Source organism: Pantherophis guttatus, chromosome 6 (genome assembly GCF_059756535.1).
Source record: "Pantherophis guttatus breed Tessera chromosome 6, ASM5975653v1, whole genome shotgun sequence".
Taxonomy (NCBI): Eukaryota; Metazoa; Chordata; class Lepidosauria; order Squamata; family Colubridae; genus Pantherophis; species Pantherophis guttatus.
Window position 1 is genome coordinate 13,165,236 of NC_142068.1, and position 25,682 is coordinate 13,190,917.

Genomic DNA, 25,682 nt, shown 5'->3' on the forward strand with positions numbered 1-25,682 from the left:
GAGGATCTGAAATCATTTGTCCCTTGTTTAAAAAACTTACACACCAGAGTTTCTAAATATGAATGAGACAGAATTGAAGAATTAGCAGATGCATTCGCACCAGTAGTCTTAGCTATTTTGGGGGTTGTGTGGATAGATTCCATTTGGTTCATGTTCAATGATTTATGTGAAACTAGAATAATGAACAAATTCAGTAACCAGGTTAATATGCTGTGATGGAAGATCAATTTGTGGTGTGTGTGTTTGTGCTTTTTTAAAGAAATTGAAAACAAATCTGATCAAATAGGGTATTTTGAGGGAGAAGAAGTCATTACTGAGAGCCAAGCGGATTGAAATCGCAAAGGTTTAATTGCGTACCAAATCACACTGTTTTGAAGTCCTGATTACACACCCAGGAATTTATTTGCCTGAGGAAAAAAATGTTGCATTATGGGTTACAAGTTCAAAGATTAGTTTCACTGCTGCAGACTTCTATAGCTCAGACAACACGTGCACATTTCATGGAATCTTGTAACACCATAAAAGTTGTTGACATTACATAATGGGGAATAAAGAATTACTCAGCTAATGGATGAGCTCGGCAAATCCAATGTGCTTTCTCCTTTTGAAAAAAAAAAAAAAGGAAACAATTATGCTTCCAAAACATTTTTAAATCATTGTTTTGTTTGCTAAAAATCTGTAGAATGCTAGAGAGTGATCAACAAATACCTTATATTTCACCCTTGGGGCTGAATTCAATACCAGAAACTGCTAAGACCATCCTTATAGATATAATTTAAGTAAACTGTGATTCTTGGTAATTAGGCAGAGGAGAGATTGGCAGAAAAATATAATTGTGCTCGTTACAGCCTCAACATTTTTAACCCTCATGATAATCTACTGGATCCAAAATAAACCTTTTCTCACCTTATCGTTTTCAAATTACAGTGGTACCTCAGTATTCGTCCTTAATTGATTCCAGAAGGCACAATGAATACTAGAAAGGATGAGTACCAAACAAACCATGAGCCTTTGTTTCAGCTAGGAAGGACTTCCGATCAGTCAATGATCTTCCCAGCATGGCCTACTTCCTGTCCACCTTCTTTGACTGTCCCCTACTTCCTTTTGCATCACATTGAGTACCAAACAAACACTGAGTATCGGGACATTTTTGTGTCAAAATGCGTCGAGTATCAAATTTGATGAGTTTTGAAGCAGTTGAGTACTAAGGTACCACTACACATAGAATAACTTCTGTTCCACAAATAATCTATCTTCATTCCACTGTACACTTTTGCTCAACCAAGTAATAATGCAATGGTTCTTACTCATATATTACCCACATTTTACTCAGGTCAGGTTTATCCTTGTTTTAATATTTTCTGTGCTCCTGGCAAGCTGTCCAAAGTTTCTCCTTGCTATTCTTAAATAGCAAAGACCTCCTTGCTGTTCTTAAATAGCAATCAACTATGGAGCTCAATATATCTTGAAGTCTTGCCAGAGCAGAAAAGTGGGACATGTATCAATCAAACTAACAAAATACGGACCTTGAAAATAAAATTAAATATGACCACTTGCAATCTCTCATCCTAAGTAGACTGCCTTACAGCTGTTATCTTCTGGAGAATAACCTACCTTCTCCACAATATAAGGCTGGCCTATGCATACTTCTAATTTGGTTCCTCTTCAGTGTGTATAAAAGTTTGTTTAAAGTATATATTTTTTTCAAAATGCTATTGGGGGAAAAATTATTCTGAAATGACTAAGAAGAAATAATCTTCACCAGGAGTAGCATTACCCTACTGTACACACCTTTTTCATGGCTTCTCAAGACTAAAGGAATTTTTTCCCCAAGCTAAATACAATACCACCTAAGCTTATTTTGAACTGCAGTGCCCGCCCTAATTGCATCTAAGCCATCTCTTCAGATCTTTTCTTTATGATGGTTATACCCAGATTTGGACACTGTGAAATACAAGAAGAGTACTGCTCACTTTCCAGTTAATAAAAGAAATAATAAAATATAACATAGCCATACTACAATACACCACTAGATAGAATATATTTTTATCTTGTTGTCTAGTATTTTTTTTTTGTTTTGAAATGTCCCATAAAAAACAAACAAATGAAAACTGTTGGAAGTAAAAAATGAAAAAAAAAAACCTGTGTGATTTTCTTTCTTTTAAATTTTTCTTTACAGTGATATGGTAGCAAATGCAAGAAAAATATGCATAATAAACTTGAACGCAAGAGGTTATCTGGTCTCATCTCTGCCAAGAGGGCTCAGGCTGGAATAGAAAATGAAAAAGAGTTGACAAGGTTTTATAGATCTGGGATTCCCCCCCACCCTCTTTTTGGCGATAGCTTTGGTAGATAATAATCCATGAGTAAAAGATACTGCAAATTAATAAACCTTTCAGTGGATATGTAAAATGCCGGAAAGGAAAGCTTAACCCTGAGTATGAAGTCAACATAAATGCTATTGCCTTAATCCAAAAATTTGAATCCTCCCAAAAATTCAAAGTTGTGCTCATATCCCAATAAAAACAATTCATTACAAAAATGTCTTATTGATTTCAGTGGAATTTAAACGAGATTATTTATACTCCATTAGATTTGGGCCTGGATGTTCAGCAATGGGTGTCTTTGGCTTTCCCCTGTGTTTGTAAGATTCTGTACCTGCAAAAGATTTCTGGGTCATGTCGTCCATCTTAGTTTCAGTTCTGGTAAACAAATTGAGTCCTTACCTTTCACCATCCCCCCCCCCCCACACTCGAATTTTTCCCTCCCCTTCTCAATGCCTATGTGGAACTTAAATGGTCCACATGAAGACATGTGACCAGGCTGGAGGACTTTCCAAAACAGATTTGTGCTGAGATGATGATTCAATCATTAACAAGGCTTGGCAAAGGATCACACTGAGCCCTGTTTTGGCTGTAGAAAAAGAAAAAAGAGAAGGAGGTGGAGGAAGAAGAAGAGAAGAAAAATAACTAAGTTGCAGCATAAATCAAGATCATATAGATGGCCAATGCAAACCATAATTCCCTCTCTCATTGTCTGCATAAGAATATCATCACAGTTGCATATAGAACAGCCTTTTTCGTTATTGCTCTACTTCATAAAAATATAAGGAACTTAGAACAGAAACATTACAAACTTAAGGTTCTTTGGTGAAGAATGGAAAAAAACAACAGTATTTCAGCGGTAAGTCAAATCCTAGAAGCTAGGGGTTGCTCCTATCTGTTGATTCGTTGGATCCTTTCACAAAGAAGAGACAAGTATTGGGTCAACTTGACCATGGCAACAATGACAAGTCCACCTATCATCATACATGTTGGCCAAAAGAGTGAGTGGAACAGCACATTGGAACTGTAAAGTTTGGTTAGCAACACATTCTTTTGAATGCCTTCTGGGTCACAGAAACAGGTAAAGTGTTGATACTTCTTGAAGTTTTCCATGACGACATTCACAAGGGACAAAGACTCTTCAAAGTTCTTTCCACACTTGGGTATATAAGAACACTGTAGGGATGGAAAAAGACAAATTAAAAAAAGGGAAAGATAATGCATTCTGAGATGAACAAAAGCTTCGAACGTTTCATTTCAAGCACGATATTAACTGATACCTCTCATTTTAACTCCTTTTTATGACCCTGTAATACCTTAATTCGGGGTAGAGTTGTGGTGACCAGTAAATGAGAATTTACTGGCCGGATGCCCTTCCTGATACCATATGGAGTTCACAGCATATTTTTTTTTCATTGCCCCCTGGGAGTGAAATATCTGCCACTACCTAGGATTGAACCCTCAACCCTCAAATGGGAGGCGAGCGTCTTCACCACTAGGCCACCACGCCAATCACATCTGTCATTTTAACTATAGTTAAAACTAAATATCATTTTTAAAAAAATTTCTGAAAATGATACTGTTATGAAGAATTGCTAATACCTCCTTTCCTAACAATTATCCTCACAATGTGTTGGACTGTACTTTCTATAGTCATTAGACATCATGACTACCCAATGTGGGAACTGCGCACACAACATGTCCCATATACACATTTCATTTCAGGGAGTGATTTCAATGGTAGACATACCTTTTATCTGGGTTTTCGGAGTCTTCAAGGCAATAGTGCAAAACGTTGGCAATTCTAATGATACATTATACATAGAAACTGAAAGCACATTACGTACATAACACAATTCTTAATTTACTTAGATTGACCAAAAAGGGTATTAGAATTTTGCTGCCCATAAATCTTCTTTCTCCAAAGTACCACTGTAAATATAGTCTGCTCTTAAATGGAGTTTTGATATCTTTTCTGAGAGGCTCATCTAGAATGTTGAGAACATGAGGCTCAAAATGTTTCCTCTAGGGCAATCTGCCTGTCAACAAAATGGCTGCCATGGTGGAAATGGCCAATCAAAAGACACCCATGAAGGTGAACTAGTGAGGCATCTAGTGAGACCTTAATGAAGCCTCAATGCATTACTACAAACATTGTGTTTTCCAATATGCTATTTATTGAAATAGCACGTTGGAAAGAATAGTATATTTAAATAGGTGGATCACAGCTAAAGTATGAACTAGCAATGTGCTGCAATTGCGAGTTCAGCCAAAAGTCCTGGGCTGCATCAACAGAAGGATATAATTAAAATCACAAGAAGGGATAATACTGCTGTCAACGGTCCAACTAACGAACCCAACAAATGTAGATGTTTTCAAAAACTTTGAAATCCCAAAAGCAAAACTTTATTGAGTATATCATTTCGGCAAAATGAATGCAAAACCAGCTCTAACTTTTCCAGTGCAACTCTACATAGTTAAAGAATAGAGTTCTCCCCTCCTCCCACTGGACAAGTCACATTGTCTAATTATGAATCGTTCTTTTCTTTTGAGAACAGTTCATGTCTTGGCCGACACTTGCAACTGTGTCTTTGGTAGGTGCTTGGCTCTCATCGTTGAAGTCTGGAGCCTCTGCATTCCCTCTTCCTCTTCCCTTCCACCAGTTTTTTGGCAAGTTGAAAGGTGGTAATATTCACAGGAAGCATAAGCGAATTTAGTCTTGACAACTGCTTTATAACACACTATGTGACATCACACCTGGGAACATTGTGCACAGTTCTGGTCATTACAATTAAAAAAAAAAAGATGCTAAGGCCCTAGAAAGTGTGTAGAGAAGAGCAACAAAGATGATGAAGAGTCTGGAGGTTAACTCATGTGATGAAAGGTTGAGAGAGCTACTGTAGGCATGTCTAGCTAGCTCAGTGATGGCTAACCTTTTCCGGACTGAGTGTCCAAAGTGCGCACATGCGCCCGAACCCCCAAAATGCAACATGCCCCGCATGTGCCCCCATGCATGTACATGCCCCAGCACATGCCCCACCCCTGCCTGTGCCTCACCCCCCCACCCCCCACACATGCGCGACAGAGACCTGACAACCAGCTGGCTGGTGGGAGGCACATGCGCATGAGTGGCAGAGCTGAACTGAGGTGATGGCCAGTGGTGCGATTCAGCCAGTTCGCACCACTTCGGGAGAACCGGTTGTTAACTTTCTGAGCAGTTTGGCAAACTGGTTGTTGGAAGAAATCATTAGGACAGAAAACCAGTTGTTAAATTACTTGAATCCCACCACTGGTGACGGCTCGCGTGCCAACAGAGAGGGTGCTGCATGCCACCTGTGGCACGCGTGCCATAGGTTTGCCATCACCGAGCTAGCCTATCAAAGAGAAGGATTAGAGATGGGGGGACATGTTAACTGTCTTTCAGTACTTGAGGGGCAGTTAAACAGAGAAGAGGAGATTGAGTTATTCTCCAAAGCACCAGAGGGCAGGCCAAGGAGTTATAGGTAGAAGTTTGGTAAAGAGAGATCCAACCTAGAAGTAAGGATACATTTTCTGACAGTGAGAACAATTTATCAACGGAATAGCTTGCCTCTTGGGGTTGTGAGTGCTCAATCAATGGAAGTTTTCAAGAGTAGATCGGACAACCATTTGACTGGGATGGTGTAACCTGCCTTGAAGAGGGGAGGGGGTTAGACTAGATGACCTCAGAGACATTTCTGCCCTATGATTCTATTTTCTAGGTTCTAAAAATAATCCCCCGTGCAAATCAGGTGAGGCAAGAATCGTGATAACACAAGGAATATGTCTGAGGGACACATCCTATCCCAATCTAGAGCATTCACTATATTAATGCCTTTTCAGAGTTACAAAAAGCATATATATATATATATATATATATATATATTTAAATTTGATTTATATGCCGCCCTTCTCCGGAGACTCAGGGCGGCTTACAATGCGCTAAGCAATAGCCTTCATCCTTTTGTATATTTATACAAAGTCAGCTTATTGCCCCCACAAACTGGGTCCTCATTTCACCTACCTTTGAAAGGATGGAAGGCTGAGTCAACCTTGAGCCTTGGCGAGATTCAAACCTGCAGTAATTGCAGGCAGCTGGTCTTAATAACAGGGTGCTTTAGACCACTGTACTACCAAGGCTCCATGAAAGCCTTGGTAGGCTCCATATGAAAAACAGGAAGGATTATTCATTCATATTCACTCTCATACTTCTTGTTTGAGGAACAAACTGGATTTAGAGAGTGTATGTAAACCAAAATGCAATTTTGGTCTCCTCGAATCTTAATCAATCAAGTACAGTCTCCAGCTAATGAGACACCTTTGGACAGTTAAAAAACAAGTTCAGAGAAGAATCTGGAGAAGCATATAAAACAACGGAAGAACCAGTATTCCTCCTAGAGCAATAGCAAAGCAGAGATTTATTCCTCTCTGACGCCAAGCATAAACCAACCAAAGTCTGTAAGAGAGATATTTCGGTAGGAATGAATGAATTTCTTGTAAAAACTGACACGGCGGCTAAAGGAAGAAGAGTCCCATTAGGTTAGCAGGTCTTAAATGCTCGCTCCTTCATTCATGAAGGTCAAAATGCATTCTTCTGCCAGTGTGACTGCAAGAGGCAAAAATGAGCTATAGAGTTCAGCACTTAGGCACCTGAAGATGGTGTGATCAATGAGCAGAAAAGACTTCATGTTGACTTTTGTGGATTGCCGCTACTAATATTTGGGGATGTATCACTATTTCTCCAACAATGTCAGCAACATCACTGGCTCCGAGACTGCTTCTTTAAAATTGGGAATAAAGTGACAACCGGGGGGGCGGGGGGGCGGGCAGGAGTGTCTTTTTTCCTACGTCGAATGTGGAAAGGATGGCAATTGGTTTAATGGAATAGATCAGGGGTCGGCAACCCGCAGCTCTGGAGCCGCATGTGGCTCTTTCATCCCTCTGCTGTGGCTCCCTGTTGCTAGTCGGCTCCACAATTGATTGGGCTTTCGGTTAGGACAGGTAGAGGAAAAAGGATGCTGCGCTAGGAGGAGACTCTATGATGGGGGAACCGGACTTCCGGTCGGCTCCAGAAGTGAATGGGGGCTTCTGGTTAGGACCTTTGTCGCTCTTTGAGTGTTTAAGGGTCTCCTGCTTGGGCGGGGGTTGGACTAGATGACCTACAAAGTCCCATCCAACTCTGTTAATCTGTTAATCCCACCATAGCCATGAAAGCCAGCTGGGTAACCTTGGACCAGTCACTCTCTATTAGACACAACAGCAAAAACTCTCAAGGTTGTTGTGGTGGGCTTATAGGAGGAGGAAGGTGTGTTCTATGTTTGCCGCTTTGAGTTATTTGTAAAAGTAATAAAGGCAGGATGTAAATAAATGAATAAAAATAAATTAGTTCATTTGCAGTGTTGTCAGCGCTGCGGGTAGAGAAGATGATGCAAAAGTTGAAGTGGGTGATTATAAGTTTCTCAGTGTGACAGACAACATGGTTAATTCTCCCTGGACTTCCCTCCAGAGGAGAGATGGGTATCTTTTTTTTTTTTAAAAAAAAAACTTTTTACTTTCTTTACATCCTCTATGACAGGGGTCTGCAACCTTAAACACTCAAAGAGCCATTTGGACCAGTTTCCCACAGAAAAGAAAACACCGGGAGCCACAAAACACTTCGCGTGCCTGACTATTTCTTGAGCAGCCACAAAACTAGCATATGTAGTTGAATTAAGCATTCTGTTTTCTTCTGAAACTTTTCTTTTCTTGGATTTATGCATGGTTGGCCTACTGGAGGTTGAAAAGCTCAATACATTTCGTGCCAGTGGGTGTTGCATATTGGCGGTTATGACACATATTTTGAATGACAGGGAGCCACAGCAGAGGGGTAAAAGAGCCACATGCGGCTCCAGAGCCGCAGGTTGCTGACCCCTGCTCTATGACATTATGGATCTAAGTGAACTGGGCTGGTGGGCCCTGACTGACGCTGCACAGAATTGTCACTTTATTTTTCATAACTCTTCTCTGAGTGACCATTCTAAATGGATTCCCCTGCACGGAGCAAGTTAATAGAGAACTACAAGAATATGAGCATAGATTTATGATTACAGAGGGATATACTTGCAGGAGCCTGAGTGGCGCAGCAGACTAATGCTACAGTTAAAGGTAGTATTTAGCTTCCAGCTGCCTGCAATTACTGCAATTCACCAGGCTCAAGGTTGACTCAGCCTTCCATCCTTTCTAAAGTAGGTAAAATGAGGACCCGGTTTGTGGGGGCAATAAGCTGACTTTGTATAAAATATACAAAAGTATGAAGGCTATTGCTTAACGCATTGTAAGCCGCCCTGAGTCTCCGGAGAAGGGCGGCATATAAATCAATTTTTTAAAAAAATCATAATAGAGCATTGTGTGAAGACCCTCCGCCCCCCAAATTGGCTCAAATGTTCTTTCTCTCAAGACAGAACTGCATAGGGTATCCCTAATTTAATGGGCATGGTTCGCATGGCCAAGCCAAATTACAAGACTCTGAAGTTCCTGTTACTAGAGGAACCCTCAAACACCAAAACACATGAAGAAATACCTTTTCGTGACTTCTTAAATCAGCTACCTGAGCATCAATTTCACTTTTCCTTAATAGTAACATTGACCATGGAGGCCCTACCTGATTGGCTCCCTTCTTACTAGAAATCTTCAGACTGATGTTATTCTATGGGGTTCACAGGCAGGAATTAACACACAATTCCTTGCACCTTAGATAAAATACATTAACTATAGGAGCAATCCAGATTCTGCTGTTCAGCAGTGTTGCAGGAACATGTAGGAGATGACCAGGATAAGTCCAAAGGAGGGGTCAAACGCATCATTGGTCATGAGTCTCTTTGTGCCCACAAGAGTTTTAAGTCCCATCTGGAATTCCATTGATGCTTATCTATTGCCAATTTGCTTTGACCGTTAGTAGCTCAGATTCTTGTAGAGAGTGTTAGCATGCAATAAACCTCTATTCGTTTGAACTGCCTTGACTCCTAATTTCCTGAACTTGACAGAAGCGATGTATAGAATCTATCTGAACGATATATTCAGTTCAGCTTCCCTTCAGCTCTGAGAGAGAGATGGAAATTGCATTACTTCATGCCCCCTTGAATGAGGTTCCCTCCCGGGGGATGGTGATGGAAATCATGTAAAATTCAGTACAGGGAAGCATGACATAATATAACATCTGTACCCCCACTTTGTAAGAGAAAGTAGATTGTGTATTAGAATATAGCTAATAGAGAGCCAGTCCCATGCATCTTTCAACTCTGAAAATTGGTTATCAGTGCCTGAAGGAGTTTAGGAACATCATTAATCTACTCAGATTGCTGCTAACCATTTCCTCCTCCTCCTCCTCCTCCTCCTCCTCCTCCTCCTCCTCCTCCTCCTCCTCCTCCTCCTCCTGTCTCCTGCTATACAGAGCAATTCCATCTCAAAGCTGATTTGTCTCAGTAATATGAAAGCAACGGATATTTTAATTCCATTCAAAGACTGAAAGGCAAGTATTACCATCAAGGGACACTGCATTAGTAACACCGACTTGCAATTCAGTTTGTACAACAGTATGTCCAAGCAAGAAAGGAAAAAAAAGGGAAAAAAAATCTTAGCAAGGTGAGCATAATCTGTAAAACCACCTTATCCTGAAGGCAAAATGGCTATACCTGTGTTAGATTCAAAGGAAGTGACTACTGGGAGGATTAAATTGTGAATACACATAGCCAAAACTGATTTGAGATTTGCACAGCTAATGTAGCGGAATAGCTAAGGGCCTGGTTAGATAGTATGGGCAACCAGGTGTAGTTTTTCTCTTAAATAGTCCTAATTAGGAAGCTGTCTGTAAAACTGGCAGCATGATGGAGTTTCCTAGCCATCTTTTTTTCTTTTTTTTTTTTCAGTTGAAATTGCCAACACAGTGAATAGTTTTCCACTTATGGCTGACCATGATATAAATATGCTTTTTTAAAAAAGCATTTGGATGCCATAAGTTTTCCTTCTTTGGAGCAGACCATTCATCCAGCAATAACATTTGCTTTTCTTGAACCATAAATTTTCATGCTTGTCCGTAGCAGAGAAATGATGCTTCTCAATAGTGGCCAACAATTTGCCCATAACCTATCCCAGTGATGGCGAACATTTTAGGCATAGAGTGCCCAAACCGGAAGGAGCGTCCATGTGCGTGCCAGAGCACCAGAAACCCGATGACCAGCTGGCTGAGCTGGGGCGATGGCACGCATGCTCACAGAGAGGGCTCTGGCACGTGTGCCATAGGTTTGCCATGGCTATGACTTCCTGGCATGTTATATATTTTAGCAAGAGGCTGTCACTGTTGTGGCCTGTTTACTGCCAGCCCCTCCAGCAGCCAAATCAGAGGAGGAGGAGGCGTGGGAGTCAGGGTCAGCATCAAGGCAATCTGAGAGCTCCAAGGGGGAAGAGGGAATGGAACTGGCACAGAGAGAGAGAGAGAGAGAGACAGAGCCTGGGCCATCCGTCAGCCCTCAGATGGAGAGTCAACGGTCCCCAGGTCTAGAAGTGGGTGATGAGGAAGAGGAGGAACAGCTGGGTCCAATGCCTGACACGTGGATGTGCAGAAGGCAGAGGAGAGAAGAACAGTGGAAATCTGTGTGCCGATCCTTGGGAAGGAAGAGCCACCGCTGCTAGCAAAGCCTCACCCTAGCTCTGGGGATAAAAGGCAGGGGCGGAGATGAATAGATGTGGCAGACAACTATTCATCTTCCTGACGGACAGACTTGTTAGCCTGCGGTGAGAGAGAAGCTTTTTGTCGGGACTGCTGGCACTCCTAATTAAAGGAATCTTTGAGTTCACTTCAGAGGGTTTGTCGAGTTTGGGGAGCTGGGTCAGAACAATCACCCACTGTGCTACTAAAGGTTAGTCTAGCTTTCTCCACACCACCTGCCATTTCTAGAATTTAACCTCATTTTTTCTTTTAGTTCTCATGGAGAATTTGGATCTGTCTTACAACTAGGCAGAAGCATTGGGCTGTGTGGAGGGTCAGCAGCAGAAGCCGGGGACTATGGAGAGAACAGCAGAAATCTTCCCAAATTCTCTTAGTGCCTCCTAAGTGTGCGGGATCAGCATGCTGGCTAGGGGAATTCTGGGACTTGACGTCCACATATCTTAAAGTTGCTGAGGTTTGTTCTGTCCCCGTACCACACACGCACCCCCACAAACGGCCCGGAGTTAATAAGCCACACGACAAAACTCTTTGAAGATAAAGCTGGCAGCAACCCAGTGGCTAGCTGCCAGTTCAGACTTTACTCACACAAAACAAAGATTAGACTGCAAGCATTCCGATAAAACAGGCAGAGTTTCAACAATACAAGGATTAATCCAAATGCAGTCCGATAAAGCAGGCAAAGTCCAGTAACACAGAGATCATGGATTATTTCCAGTTTTTGCTCGTCACAAACTGAACTGGCCACCACACCCACATTTATACCCTGTGGGGTGTGGTCCAGTGACTCAGCTAATCTCTGGCACACCTTCCCCTCTGCTGTGCACTCTTCTCCCTGCGCCTCTGCCAAGGGTCCAGCCAACACTTATCTTCTTTGTCGCTGTCCACCTGTGGCTGCGGGGACGTGCTTGGCTCTGAGCCTATCTTTTGGCCTTCGGTGTCCTCCGGAGGCATTGCCAGAGAGGAGGGTCCTGGAGAGGGAGGCCTTGCCAACTCCCTCACTCTCAGAGTCTGCATCTGTCGATAGCCCAGGCTCAGGTAACGGAGCCACAACAAGGTTGAGAAACACCATTCTAGGCCTACAACCTCTGCAATTCACCAGCCTAGGCTGGTCAAGAATGGTAGAGGTTGTAATACAACTCATCTGAAGAGCACTATTTGGAGAAGACAGCTATGACCATAACATCACATGGCCAGAGGCACTGAGAACCCTGGTGTGCTTGGACCAAGCTCATTGCATACGAAAGCTGTCAGCATTTCCCAGCTCACAGAGTGATTGTTGAAATAGAACTGGTCTCTTTTTGTGTATGACAACAATGTCTCACAAAGAAACAAAACAGCAGCAGACCGATGCACAAATCTGTTATGCTTGACAGCAGCAATTATACATCTGCTGACAATCAGAGGGACTGGGCTTCTGATTTTGCCCTATCTCAAGCAATTAGCTGTCTATGTAGCAAGGACTTTTGTATCATTGTGTGACTGAAAGCAGATAATGAACAGATAGTTTCCGTCAATGCCATCCATGCAAAATCAAAGGACCTCCAGTGCCCCTTTACACATGCACAAAAAGACAAATGGCCATCTGGAGGAAAAACTGCAAACAACAGACTGGAAGTGTGACGTGCAGAATAATATGACATAGCTGTCCACGCAGTCCATAAAAAGTGTGAATTTCTGTATTTGTAACTCCCATTATATTTTCAGCATAAAAGGTGTAGCTCATATTCTCAAGGGTACTTTTTGAGGGAAAAAAAAGTTCCTAGTGTGCATCTAGCACAGGAGTCTGCAACCTTAAACACTCAAAGAGCCATTTGGACCCGTTTCCCACAGAAAAGAAAACACCGGGAGCCACAAAACCTGGGGGAGCGTGGCCAACTCGAAGTCATTCACTCCCCCGCAGTCACAATGACTGCGATAGCCACACCTACCCAGGTTTTGTGCCTCCTGGTGTTTTCTTTTCTGTGGGAAACGGGTATCTGTCTCTCTGTCTCTGCCTCTCTCTCTTTCTATCTCTCTGTCTCTCTCTTTCTCTCTCTGCTCTCTGCTCTGTCTCTTTCTCTGCCTTTCAGAGAGATTCTCTCTCTCTCTCTCTGCTCGCTCTGTCTCTCTCTGTCTGCTCTCTGCTCTCTTTCTCTCTCTTTCTTTTTCTCTCTCTCTCTGCCTCTCAGAGATACTCTTTCTATCTCTCTGTCTCTCTGTCTGCTCTCTTTCTCTTTCTCCGCCTCTCTTTCTCTCTCTCTGCCTCTCAGAGAGATACTCTCTTTCTCTCTCTGTTCTCTGCACGCGCTCTCTCTGTGTGTCTTTGTCTCTCTCTGTCTCATCCATCCATCCATCCATCCATCCATCCATCTATCCATGCTCTCCTGCCCAGCTTCATGTTTGTGTGAATCCAACCATTTGGGTTGTGGAGGGGGAGTGGAGGCTGGCAGGCAAAGTCAAGTGTTGGAGATCCACACAAAATAAGGCAACTCCAACCCAGATTCTGTCGGGGAGACACTCCCCTTCCCTCTCCCTCTCTCCCCCCATGGCAGGGGCCCGGGCAGCCCAAGAGCAGCTCTTCAGAGGCGGCCAGCCAGCAAGCAAACAATCGTGGCCCTCCAGCTGGGAGGCAGTGGCGCAGAGCCCAATCTTTGGCCGGTGAGAGCGGAGCAGGCAGGGCGTGCACCTTCCCATCGCCACCGCTGCAATGGTGCTGGCTAGCCTCTATATGCAGATATAGAGGTTAGCCTGACAGAGGCACTGCTGAGGGGCTCATGCGGCCGCTGCGGCTTGTGGGGAGCCCCAGCAGGGTCTCCTCACTCAGCCCTGGGAAGGCTCCAGCTGCTGGCACCACTGCGTTCCCTGCCAGCCGACTAGATGGTAGCACAGGACCTCCTGGGCAGAGGGGGGCCAGACGGCAGTGGCAAGAAGCGGGCAGAGGCCGGCGGGTGGGTGCCCCCTTGCTCCAGGAGGGAGGGATCAGCCATCTGGGTGGAGGTGGGCGCCAGGAGGGATGGAGCCAGGAGGGACACAGGAGCTGAATGTTTGGAGCCATGCTCGGCAGAGTTTACAAGCGGGCTCGGCAGGACTGCTTAGGAGGCCTGTTTGGTTTGCTTCAGTGCGGGGTGGGAACGCAGAAGGCGGAGGAAATCTGTGCCTTTGCTCCTGCTCTGGAATATGAAGTGAGTCTCTATCCCCTGCCGTCACCCTTACCTTCTTAAGCCAGGTGAGGAGTGACTAGGAGGGGAGAGTGAGGGGCATGTCCAGCCAGTGGTGGGATCACCCAATAGGGAGCAGAGGGACAAAAGAGCTGCATGTGGCTCTGGAGCTGTGGGTTGCCGACACCTGATCTAGCATCTTTGAATGGACATCAGCTCTGCAGAAGTGTTGCCAGTCCACCTAAAGGCACTTATGAGCTGGACAAAGCATTGATCTGACTTTGTGTAAAGCACTTACCAAATTTATTTGAATCAACTTAGCCTTCCTTTCATGCATCATACTAATGGTTTGCTTAATCATGCCTTGTGGAATAAACCACAGTGGCTCTGCCCATACATCAATCTAGGCTACTTATGGTTTATAAACTATAATGACTTGCTTCACAAAATACAGAAGCTGAAATCTAATGATGTATTTATAATTTAGTGTGATACATGAGCCCCCGTGTGGGTTAGCAAAGGGGGGGGGGACTTTGCTGCAAGGTTAGATAAGGGATTATAGAAGACAAGTTTTTTTTTAATTTTTGGATTTTTTTTTAAAAAAATGGACAAGCCTATATTATTAGGGTGTTATATTAGGGCTGGCGTGTGATCTGGGTTTAAAGAGGAAGAGATGATTTGTCTAGGTACTTCCTTGAATCAAAAGTTGTGTGAGCCCAGGAAAAGATGAGTTAAAGAGTTCAGATGTGCAATATATGTATTCACGCTCTCTATAGAACACCTTTTCCCCTTCTCTTGTATATTTCTGGAATACCACCTAGTCTAAATCTCTAGGATAAGGCTAGCTATACTTCTATATTCTATATCAGGGATGTCAAACTCAAGGCCTGTGGGCTGGAGCCGGCCTGCGGGGTGCTTAAATCTGGCCCGTGGGGCCGGCCTGGAAATAGCAAAGGACCAGGCCGCGGTGCCTCTGGCAGTCAAAATGGGGCATGGGGGGAGCTGCCTGTGTGGCCCATTTTCAGACTGGATGGCCTCCAGCAGCACTTTGCCGGCCAAAACGGGGCATGGAGGGCTGTGTGCAGCCCCCGTGCAGCCCGGTTTGGCTGGCAAAGTACTGTCACAGGCTGTCCACGTGGCCGTCCCATCTCCCCCGTAGCTGTCCCATCTCCCCTCTGGCCGGCCCGCGGTGGAGAACTACAATGCTGAAATTGATGAAATCCAATTTGACACCCCTGTTCTATATGTATATCCTATATATATTGTCAGGGTTCCAAGGAACACCCCCAACGAAATAAAAACCCCAAGGCCTGAGGTTCCTCAAAGTTCCAATTTATTAGAGATGTCATGTTGGCACATCTGGGAAAACCTGAATCTGAAACCTTCCAGGTTTTCTCCACCCAGCTAACAGTTCACAGCCCTGCCCCACAGCCACAAGGTCATCACATAGTCCAGTTGTCAGATGTAAATGCCTTATTCCCTAATGTGTAAATAATGTATATATGGGATATCAGGGGTTAACTTATTCTTTGACTCTTAATGTATTCATAATTCACCACTCCCACTCTTGGCTCCACCCTTTGTATATATAAGGAGCCACCTTCACCATTTTCTTTGCTTCTATCTGTGAATATTCAGTGAATATAGAATGCCTATTATAATTAAAGAGAAATATATTTAAACCTCTAACTCTTATTATTATTATTGAGTCTGATCCTGAAAATATTGCAACAAGCTGGTAGCAGAGGATGGTTAATTGACTCAATAAATACCTAAAAATGTCTAAGAAAGATAGGCCCAACACCAGGGCCTACAGCAAAGAAATAGAAACTGAACAAGAAATAACCAACGAATCCACAAACGCGATTTCGAGAGAACCCGAAAAATACACCACTGAAGAAGAAGAATTAATAAATGAAAATGATGACCAGGAGGAAATCGAAATAGAAAATAACGAACTCAGGTCAGAGATATTGAAGTTATTAAAAAGCCAGAAGAATGATGAAAGCCTCATCGCGAACCTCCAAGAAATGCTGAAGAACAGCGGAGCAGCGAGAGAGAAAAACATCGCTAAAGAGAAATCCAAAGACCAAAAAACTGTGAGTGATATGACTACAGAGAAAGTCGTTATGAAAAAGAAAAAATGTGATCCCGCGCGAAATTTTGAATGGCAGCCATCTTGGTTTCAACAAGCCTCCAAAGTGAACGAAGCAGAGCCAATCAAGATGCTCAGTTCAAAATTTCTGGCGCGAAAAACGTTATCAGACAACGAAAGTGAAAAGGAGGATTCAAACTCTTCGGAAGAGCCAGAATCAGAAAGTGAAGACGACTTAAAGAAATCCCAAGTAAAGTCAGCAATGAAGACGCTTTTTGCTGCATTTGGGCCTAAATTAAAAATTTCCAAAGCGCCAACGAAGAAGCAAGCGAACAAGGCGATACTTCAAGACCTGCACGCTCCCATCCTGACTTCGAGAGCGACGACGCCCGAGCCCAGAGAGCCATGTCGATTCCGCCCCACACCGCAGACCGAAGCAAGTGCCAACGCACCCAAAAGAAAGAGAAGAGCAGTCGCCGCCATCAGAACTCCTAAGACCGAGCCAGAGACCGACTCGTCTGAAGAGGAGCGGAGCGAGCGAGCTACAATGGAGAGAACCTTCCACGACGCCGCCAAAGAAGAAATGAACAACGCGCATGTGCGAAACTACGTAGACGGTCCGGAAAGACTTGAACTGGCCAGAGAACCATGCAGACTCGTTGCGAGCATCCCCATGCCGTTTTGCAATTTCCTACACTTGCGAGACCACGGACTACCTCAGGTTGTAAGTAATGGACAAAATAATGTGGGAAACTTACCCAGTGACTTCCCAAAACTTAGGGTTGATGGCATTAATTTGCAAGAATGGTATCAACAACTCCAGGTTGTCTTTATGAAAGAAAATTTACTATTTTTTATCACTAGTCCCCCAAGAAGACCTTGGACTTTAAAAATAGATTGTTTACACCATAAAGCATTTTTCTTAATAATATCTAGCGTATCTCCTGCAATGTATCATAGCATCAAACCAAATCTAACTGTTTCAGAAATAATTCAATGCATGTTTAATTTGTTTCACAGCGATAGTGTAGCTACCACCACAAGAATGTCTAAGGACTTCTTTTCTTCCAGAGTAAAACCAGGGGTTTCCATAAGTGAACATTTAATATCTTTAAACAAAATAAGAGCTGAGCTGCATTTGAGGGGGGAAGTGATTTCAGATCAAACAATGAAAAGTGTTATTATCAATTCACTTGATTCATCATGGGATAGTTTTATGTCACATTTAGACACCATCAATCTAGGATATTTATCCATAGAAAGTCTATCTAACAAATTGATAGCAGAAGACAATTCAAGAAAAAATCGTTATAGCAATCACACAGAACACAAATCTTTTAGGAAGGTAGCTTTCCAAGAAAAACATAATGAAACTTTTAAATGCCACAATTGTGGGTCCAGGGAACACAATAGAAGAGATTGTCCCAAAATTTCAAAGGAAAGACATAGGTCAGAATATAGGAATAAATACAATTATAGACAGTCTTCCACAGATAGACATAAATATAGAAGCCCACCAAATTACAGAGAAAGTAGAGGGGGCAGAGAAAATTCAAAAGAGAGAAAATCTGGTTCACTGAATGGACTAAATAAACAAGACAGCACTAAAACGCAACAAAATGAGAACAATAATTGGCTTATTGATTCTGGGGCAACTAATCACACCACTAATAACAAAAATATATTATCTTCATTTACAGAAGATAAGTTTGTAATAAAGGTAGCTAATCAAGAAAAGGTTCAAGTATTAGGCAGAGGGAATGTGACCTTACCTGGTCTAGGAAAAATAGAGGGGGTATTGTTAATACCAGAAATACCTCATAACATACTAAGTGCCATAAAACTAAGCAGAGATTCTGACATCAATATAGTTTTCTCAAAGGGAAAAGCAACTTTAGAGAAGAATAAAACAAATGTAGGCACTGTGATGATTAAAGGAGGCCTACCCTATCTGATAACAAAAGAAAGATGGTTACATAACATTGATTCAAATATGGAAGATTGTATTGAGGCAGATGATGAAAATATTAGTAACAGTGACAATGATGAATGTAAAATATCTCATGATCACACAGATACACACAATGAGAAGAAACCAAAAATAGGTAAACCAATTCATGATGAGTGTGCTCACATCTTACATAGGAAGTTAGGACATGCAAGTTTTCCTGTAGTACAAAAAATGACTGAACACGCAGAAGGTGTCAAAATAAAAAATTGTGAAAATTATTTGGAATGCTCAGTATGTAAATCTACTAAACTAAAAACTAGTCCCAGGCCAAAAAAATCCACCAGATCAACTAACAAAATTTTTGACTTAGTACACATGGACTTAGTTGGCCCATTAACTCCATCAATCACTTATAGAAAACGTTACTTCCTAACAATAGTAGACGATTACAGTCGCTATGGTTTCGTTTACACATTAAAACACAAGGATGAAACCTTTCAAAAATTTAAGGAATTTTACAAACGCATAGAAACACAACATAATATCAGAATAAAACAAATTATGACAGATAGGGGATGTGAATTCATGTCTAAAGAATTCTCCCAATGGTTAAAGGATAGAGGAATGCTACATTACACGTCTAGTCCATTTTCTGCGTTCCAGAACGGGATTGTAGAGAGAAAGAATTCCACATTACAAACCATGATTAGGTGCACATTAGAGGATGCTGGTTTAGGCAAACAATTTTGGTCAGAAGCCTTACATTATTCAAATTACACTCAAAATAGAACCTGGTCCAGTATTGTGAATAAGACACCATATGAGGTGATGTATAATAGGAAACCAAAATTAGCACACATGCACATATTTGGGGTCACTGCAGACGTACACATACCTAAACAGTTGAGAAGAAAGGGAGAAAACGTATCCAGAAGACTAAGATTTATGGGATATGAAACTGGCACCAAAGGGTACAGATTCATTGATAATAATAACAAATTTATAGTTTCCAGAACAGCTGTGTTCCATGAACAGGCCAATTGGTCTAAATTACATCTTAATGAAATATTTCCAAATAAATGCAAAGATACAAAATCTCGTGAGGAAGGGACAATAGAAAATCAAAATATCAACAAAAATAAAAACAAAACCAAAACATGGACAAATAGTCAACACAAAATAAAGACAGACACATTAACAAAAAAGGAAGCAAGATATTTGCATGACAACCATAGCAAACCTGAAAGAGCTATTAGGAACAACAGAAATCAAATACCAAATAAATACAGAGATTACATAATGCATATGGATGGTGAACAAATGACACCTAATACATATGAGGAAGTATTAAAACTCCCTCGTGAAGAAAAAGAAAAATGGGAACTAGCTATGAAAAAAGAGATGGAAAGTTTGCAAGGATTAAATGTATTCACACCTGCGATTGCACCTAAAGATAAAACAATTATTGGTACCAGGTGGATTTATAAAATTAAGAACCTAGAAGGAGGCAATACTCTATACAAAGCTAGATTGGTTGCACAAGGTTATGCACAAAAATATCCGGAGGACTATACTGACACGTACTCCCCCACAGTAAGAACAGAGAGTGTTAAAACAGCTCTAGTAGTAGCATCTGCACTCAATCTTGATGTATTTCAATATGACATACAGACTGCGTATCTACACGCAAAACTAGATAAGGAAATATATGTAAGAGCACCCCACAGTCAATACACTAATAAAAATGAAATTTGGCTATTGAACAAGAGTTTATACGGATTAAAGCAATCTGGCAAAAGATGGTACGATTGCTTGGTAAAAGTACTTAAGACCATGGATTTCAACGCTACCACTGCTGATAACTGTTTCTTTGTCAAAAAGAGTGATGATTACATTGAATTTGTATTGATTTATGTAGATGATATTTTATATATAGGAAAACACAAAGAGAGAAGAGAAATCTTTGTAAACAAGCTAAATGAACATTTCTCGTTGAAATCTCTAGGTAAAGTAAACAAATACCTTGGTGTACAAATTAACAAAACTAGAAGGGGATTCAAACTTACTCAGAAAGATAAGATTACTGAACTTCTAAACAAATGCAATTTAAACAATGCCAAACCCTGTGACACTCCTATGCAAACTGATTTCCTTAGAAATACTGATGAATCTTCCCCTGAATTCAAGGATAATACATTTTATAGATCAGTCATAGGTTCACTTCTTTATATATCTAATTGGACTAGGCCAGATATTGCATTACCACTCAATTTATTATCAAGGCACGTTAGCAAACCAACAATGTATCACTGGGAAGCTGTCAAAAGAATTTTAAGATATCTGAAAAGTACATTAGATTTTTGCCTAGTATTAGAACCTAGTGATAATAAAGAACCAAAACTTACATGTTACGCAGATGCGGATTGGGCTGGAGATATATCATGCAGAAAAAGTACTTCTGGTTATATTTTTCTATTAAATGACTGTCCAGTTTACTGGTACACTGGTAAACAAGAACTGGTAGCCACTTCAACCACAGAAGCGGAATACGTTTGTTTATCCAAAGCTGCAAATAACCTTGTATGGTTTAATGATTTAATTTCAGATGTTTGGAAAAAACCTGCTTTGCCTTTTGTTATGCATGAAGACAATAAAGCAGCCATTGAAATATCTAGATCCGATGCCATAGGACAAAGATCCAGGCATATAGATATAAAATTTAAGCATGTGACACAATTGTCCCAAGATGGATTTATCAAAGCAGTGCATTGTGATACCTCTGAACAATTAGCTGACATATTGACGAAGCCTTTACCTTCTAAACAGCACAAGTATTTAACTTCTAAATTGTATGTCTTATATTGTCCTGAATCTGAATGTAATTGGTGTTGTATAGCGAACCGGCATTTAGAGGGGGATTTGTCAGATGTAAATGCCTTATTCCCTAATGTGTAAATAATGTATATATGGGATATCAGGGGTTAACTTATTCTTTGACTCTTAATGTATTCATAATTCACCACTCCCACTCTTGGCTCCACCCTTTGTATATATAAGGAGCCACCTTCACCATTTTCTTTGCTTCTATCTGTGAATATTCAGTGAATATAGAATGCCTATTATAATTAAAGAGAAATATATTTAAACCTCTAACTCTTATTATTATTATTGAGTCTGATCCTGAAAATATTGCAACACCAGTGATGGACCAGGCTAACCTTTTTGCCGTTGTGTGCCAAAAGTGGGGGGAGTGCGGGTGGGTGGATGTTTACACGCACGTGTGCCCACATCCATAATTCTATACGCCCCGTCCCCCCATGTTCCCCCTGCTTTTGGCACTTAATGGCACGTGGGCCCGGTAGGCCCATTTTTTGCTCTCCCCAGGCTCCAGAGACTTTCTAGGAACCTGGGAAGGGCAAACACGGCCTTTCCCACCCTCCCCAGAGGCCCTCCGGAGGCCGGAAACAGCGTGTTTCTTGACTTCTGGTGGGCCCAGAAGGCCCAAAAATCAATTGGCTGACGCATGCATGTGTGCCGGAGCTGAGCTCGCGTGCCCACCAATATAGCTGCACGTGCCACCTGTGGCACCCGTGCCATAGGTTCGCCATCACGGACATAGTCCAATCAACTCTTCACATTCAACTGGATACAATCTCCAGGCAGGTCTCCAGCAGATGCAGGAAAATGTGTCCCTCAATACTGAATGTTGTTATGACTAACTTTCTACCGCTCCAACAAAACCCCCCTCCCAAGTTCCCAGGCTAAAATATGTGGCAGTTAGGAACTGTCTTCCAAAACTGACATATATATTTCTTGCAGACATTTCATTACCTGACTAGGTAACATCATCATGATGAAATGTCTGCAAGAAAACAACCAAGCTCAGAGAACACCAAGGATTCCACAAATATAGATATTTAATGCTACCCTTTGGGGAACCACTAAATCACAGCAAAGAAATACATAAACACTACTGTCATTCAATGGTTGATTGGAGTTTTGCAGCTCAGATATTGTATGCCTTCTCTATTTTTCATGGTGTATAAAGCCAGGAGGACTAGAAATTTCAATCAGAAATAAAATAAACACAGCTAGGGATTAAATTGCACATAGGACAATCAGATTCCATGAATCTGGACAGCAATGACTCAAAAAATGGAACACCCCGAATCTCATCCCTCCCATACCACAAAGAGTGCATTTCTTTTGACAACGGATGATGTTCTTACCTCAGAATTAATCTTGATGGTTTCTTCTGTGTGGTAAAGTAGGTACTTTTGCCCTGAAGAGGAAACATTGACATAGACCTGTAAGCAGGGGTACTGAGAGTTTTTCGAGCACTCCGGACCACAGCTGAACGAGCAGTTAAAGGTTTCCGTGATGGAGATGTTGAGGAGTGTGCACTGGGTCTCTTCTGTCCAAACACTGGCAAAGAAAGAGGGATGGACAACAGTGATACAGCTGGGTCATTTTTGACCCCGGATGCACAGTAATAATTTGACAGTCTTGCTTTTTTTTAGATGCCCAGGCATATTCCTTGAACCTCAAAATGTTCTTCTCTTCAATCATTTTAAGTGTCACAAATATGGAAACATGACAAGTTACAAAGAGAAAACAAATGCTTGGCCAAATCAAGTAAAAGGACAAATATGCCCAGGGGGGTTGCAGTTTTCAACCATGAAGTCATCTGAATCTTATCACCCACACCACGACAAGAATAGCATGGGATTTTCTGCAGCCCCCCTGATGCAAAACACATTTAATTAGGAATAAACTTTATTTGATCATTGGAAAACAGAACAGGCCTTGACAATAATTAATAAGTTACCCAGTCTTTAATAAGATGAGAAAAAAAAAAACCCTACACATTTCTTGGCTGACTATACTTTGACTAGAAAAAATACAGTATCTTTTAACCGTAAAACAGAAAGTTTGCAATGGTAACAAGCACAAATCTAGGTAAGGGTATTGTAATATTTATGACAAGATTGTCATACTTGGTTAAATGTTTCCATCATGGAGTATTCAGACATGATCACCTAGTGATGGAATAATCCTAGAGTTCAGCTAAAACCATTTAAATTGCTAAAATGGCAATTTCATGATAAAGTTAGAATAAACCTGGCCTGTTCTCAGCAAGAACCCCACCTGATAAATTTATAGTAAGTTGGACCACTCCAATTAATGTCATATATCACATATGTGGAACAGCTTTTGAAAACACTTTGCAAAAATGACAGTTAAATTCAGTGATATTTGTATTAACTTGTATTGAGCCTGAGTGGAGTAGGAGGGTAATGCCTCCTACTAAGGCAGCATTTAACATCCAGCTGCCTGCAATTACTGCGAGTTCAATTCTCACCAGGTTGAAGGTCGACTCAGCCTTCCATCCTTTCTAAGGTGGGTAAAATGAGGACCCGGATTGTGGGGGCAATAAGCTGACTTTGTATAAAATATACAAAAAAGTATGAAGGCTATTGCTTAATGCATTGTAAGCCGCCCTGAGTCTCCGGAGAAGGGCAGCATATAAAAATATAAAAAAATAAAAATAAACTGTAAATATCACTGCATTGAACATCAATTTTGTGTGTGAATGTGGAGACGAACAACCTGTCTCACATATGCCTTGGTAGATACGATGTCCTTCAACATGTATGGAGACCACATGTTGGCGAGAGAAAATGCTGTTGATGTCGTCCGATACTGGGCGAATGTCATTTTGTTTCAATCCTACGTATTTTACATATTTTTATGACCCATTTTATACCTATTTTATTTGCTCAGTGCTGACTGTTATTTGTCTATAGTTTGTAATGCTTCTGACATGAATAAAAAAAAAGATTTGTATTAAGATTTGTATACTTGTATTATACATTCTGGTGAGGGAGAAATTCCCTGAAGATGGGCTCCAGCACGAGTCCGAAAGCTCGGAAGACAGAACCTCTGGTTCTGGTGACTGACCCAGATTGGCTCCTGCAGCATTATCCTGAGACATGTATATTTGCCTTCATTTGATTTGTATTAACTTGGTTATTGCTTCTTTATCCATCAGAACGAGATAATGTCCAGCATTTTACCACAGTGGAGTATTGCCTAGTACCGGGATGTCAAACTCAAGGCCCGGGGGCCGGATCTGGCCCGTGGGGTGTTTAGATTTGGTCCACGGGGCTGCCCTGGAAACAGCAAAGGAACGGCTTGCAGTGCCTCTGCCAGTGAAAACCGAGCTTGCATGAGGCCACTGCAGCCGAAAACGGAGCTCGGGAGCCTGTTTTCGTTGGCAGAGTGCTTGGGCCACCACAGGCGCCCCCAACATGAGTGACATTGAGCTGGCCACCGCCTCCCTGGCCACGCCCACCTCAGCCCCTCAAGGTCAAACACAACCCTGATGCGTCCCTCAATGAATTTGAGTTTAACACCCCTGGCCTAGTACAATATTAGGTTACTACATTGTTTTTGATGCAAAGCATAGAATGTAGATTATTATTTGGTTGCAAGACGAGTGGAGACTCAGGAAGCGTCAACTGAACATAACTTTAATTGGCAGGATGAATAATTAAAGATGCCTGAGAACAGGGTGATTTTGAAATGTAAATGGAGGGGGTTAGCTGGCTTTTTAATTGGATTTTATCTGCAAATGATGAGCAATGTGAGGTAAAGGCTCATAGTGATGACTGCAGAAGTTACTGCGTTTCTCAAATCAGGGGACAGGAGGGTGAAGGACAGATGCTCAGGCCTCCATCTTTAGATGCGGAATGGTAATTTGCAACTCAGGGCTGTTATTCCCTGTGTTTCTAGTTTATATGTTCTCTTAGGATTTTGTCAGGGTGTTGTGGGTGATTAAAAATCAGAGCAGGTCACCAAATGATGCTGAGGGGACTGCGACCCTGGCAGAAGAAACAGTGGGTTCATGGAAGGAAAGCTGCAAAGGTTTTGTTGGGTAGCTGCAGCCAACCGTCATGTAATGAAGCTATAACGAAACTTGTTTATAGTCAGGAAAAAGTAACCATTATTAAATGTCTATGGAGATTCTCAGTCATACAGGTCACGCTTGTCCCAAAAGCTTTTTCAAAAGGCAAATAGACTTTGTTTTTCCTTGAGGATGTTTCGCTTCCCCCCCTATCAGAGTTAAAGAAGCTTCTTGGATGAGAAGTGAATTGTCCTCAAAGAAAAACAAAGTCCAGTCGAGAAAGCACTTTTGGGATAACAATTATTATCAACAGAATAACAGAATTGGAAGGGACTTTGGAGGTCTTCAAGTCCAAACCCCCACCCAAGCAGAAAACCATAGACAAATTGCTGTCAAATCACTCCAGTGATGGAGCATCCACAACTTCTGAAGGCAAGGCGTTCCATTGATTAATTGTTCTCACTGTCAGGAAAGTTCTCCTTGGTTCTAGATTGAATCTCTCTTTGATAAGTTTCCATCTAGTACTTCTTGTCTTGCCCTCAGGTG

At 41.8% G+C, this 25,682-nt stretch overlaps 1 protein-coding gene across 4 annotated transcripts in view; it reads right to left on the bottom strand.

Annotated features, from left to right (window-relative positions):
* Positions 1-329: 329 nt before the first annotated feature.
* KCNMB2 (potassium calcium-activated channel subfamily M regulatory beta subunit 2) overlaps positions 330-25,682 on the bottom strand; it is a 330,212-nt gene continuing 304,859 nt past the window's right edge. For all 4 annotated transcript variants that reach the window (XM_087872502.1, XM_034438944.2, XM_034438943.3 and 1 more), the window contains 2 exons: positions 22,459-22,654; positions 330-3,500 (listed from right to left, as the gene is read on the bottom strand). In XM_087872502.1, coding sequence (XP_087728628.1) covers positions 3,216-3,500; positions 22,459-22,654 — 481 coding nt within the window. In that variant the 3' untranslated portion in view covers positions 330-3,215. The remainder of the gene's footprint in view (positions 3,501-22,458; positions 22,655-25,682) is intronic.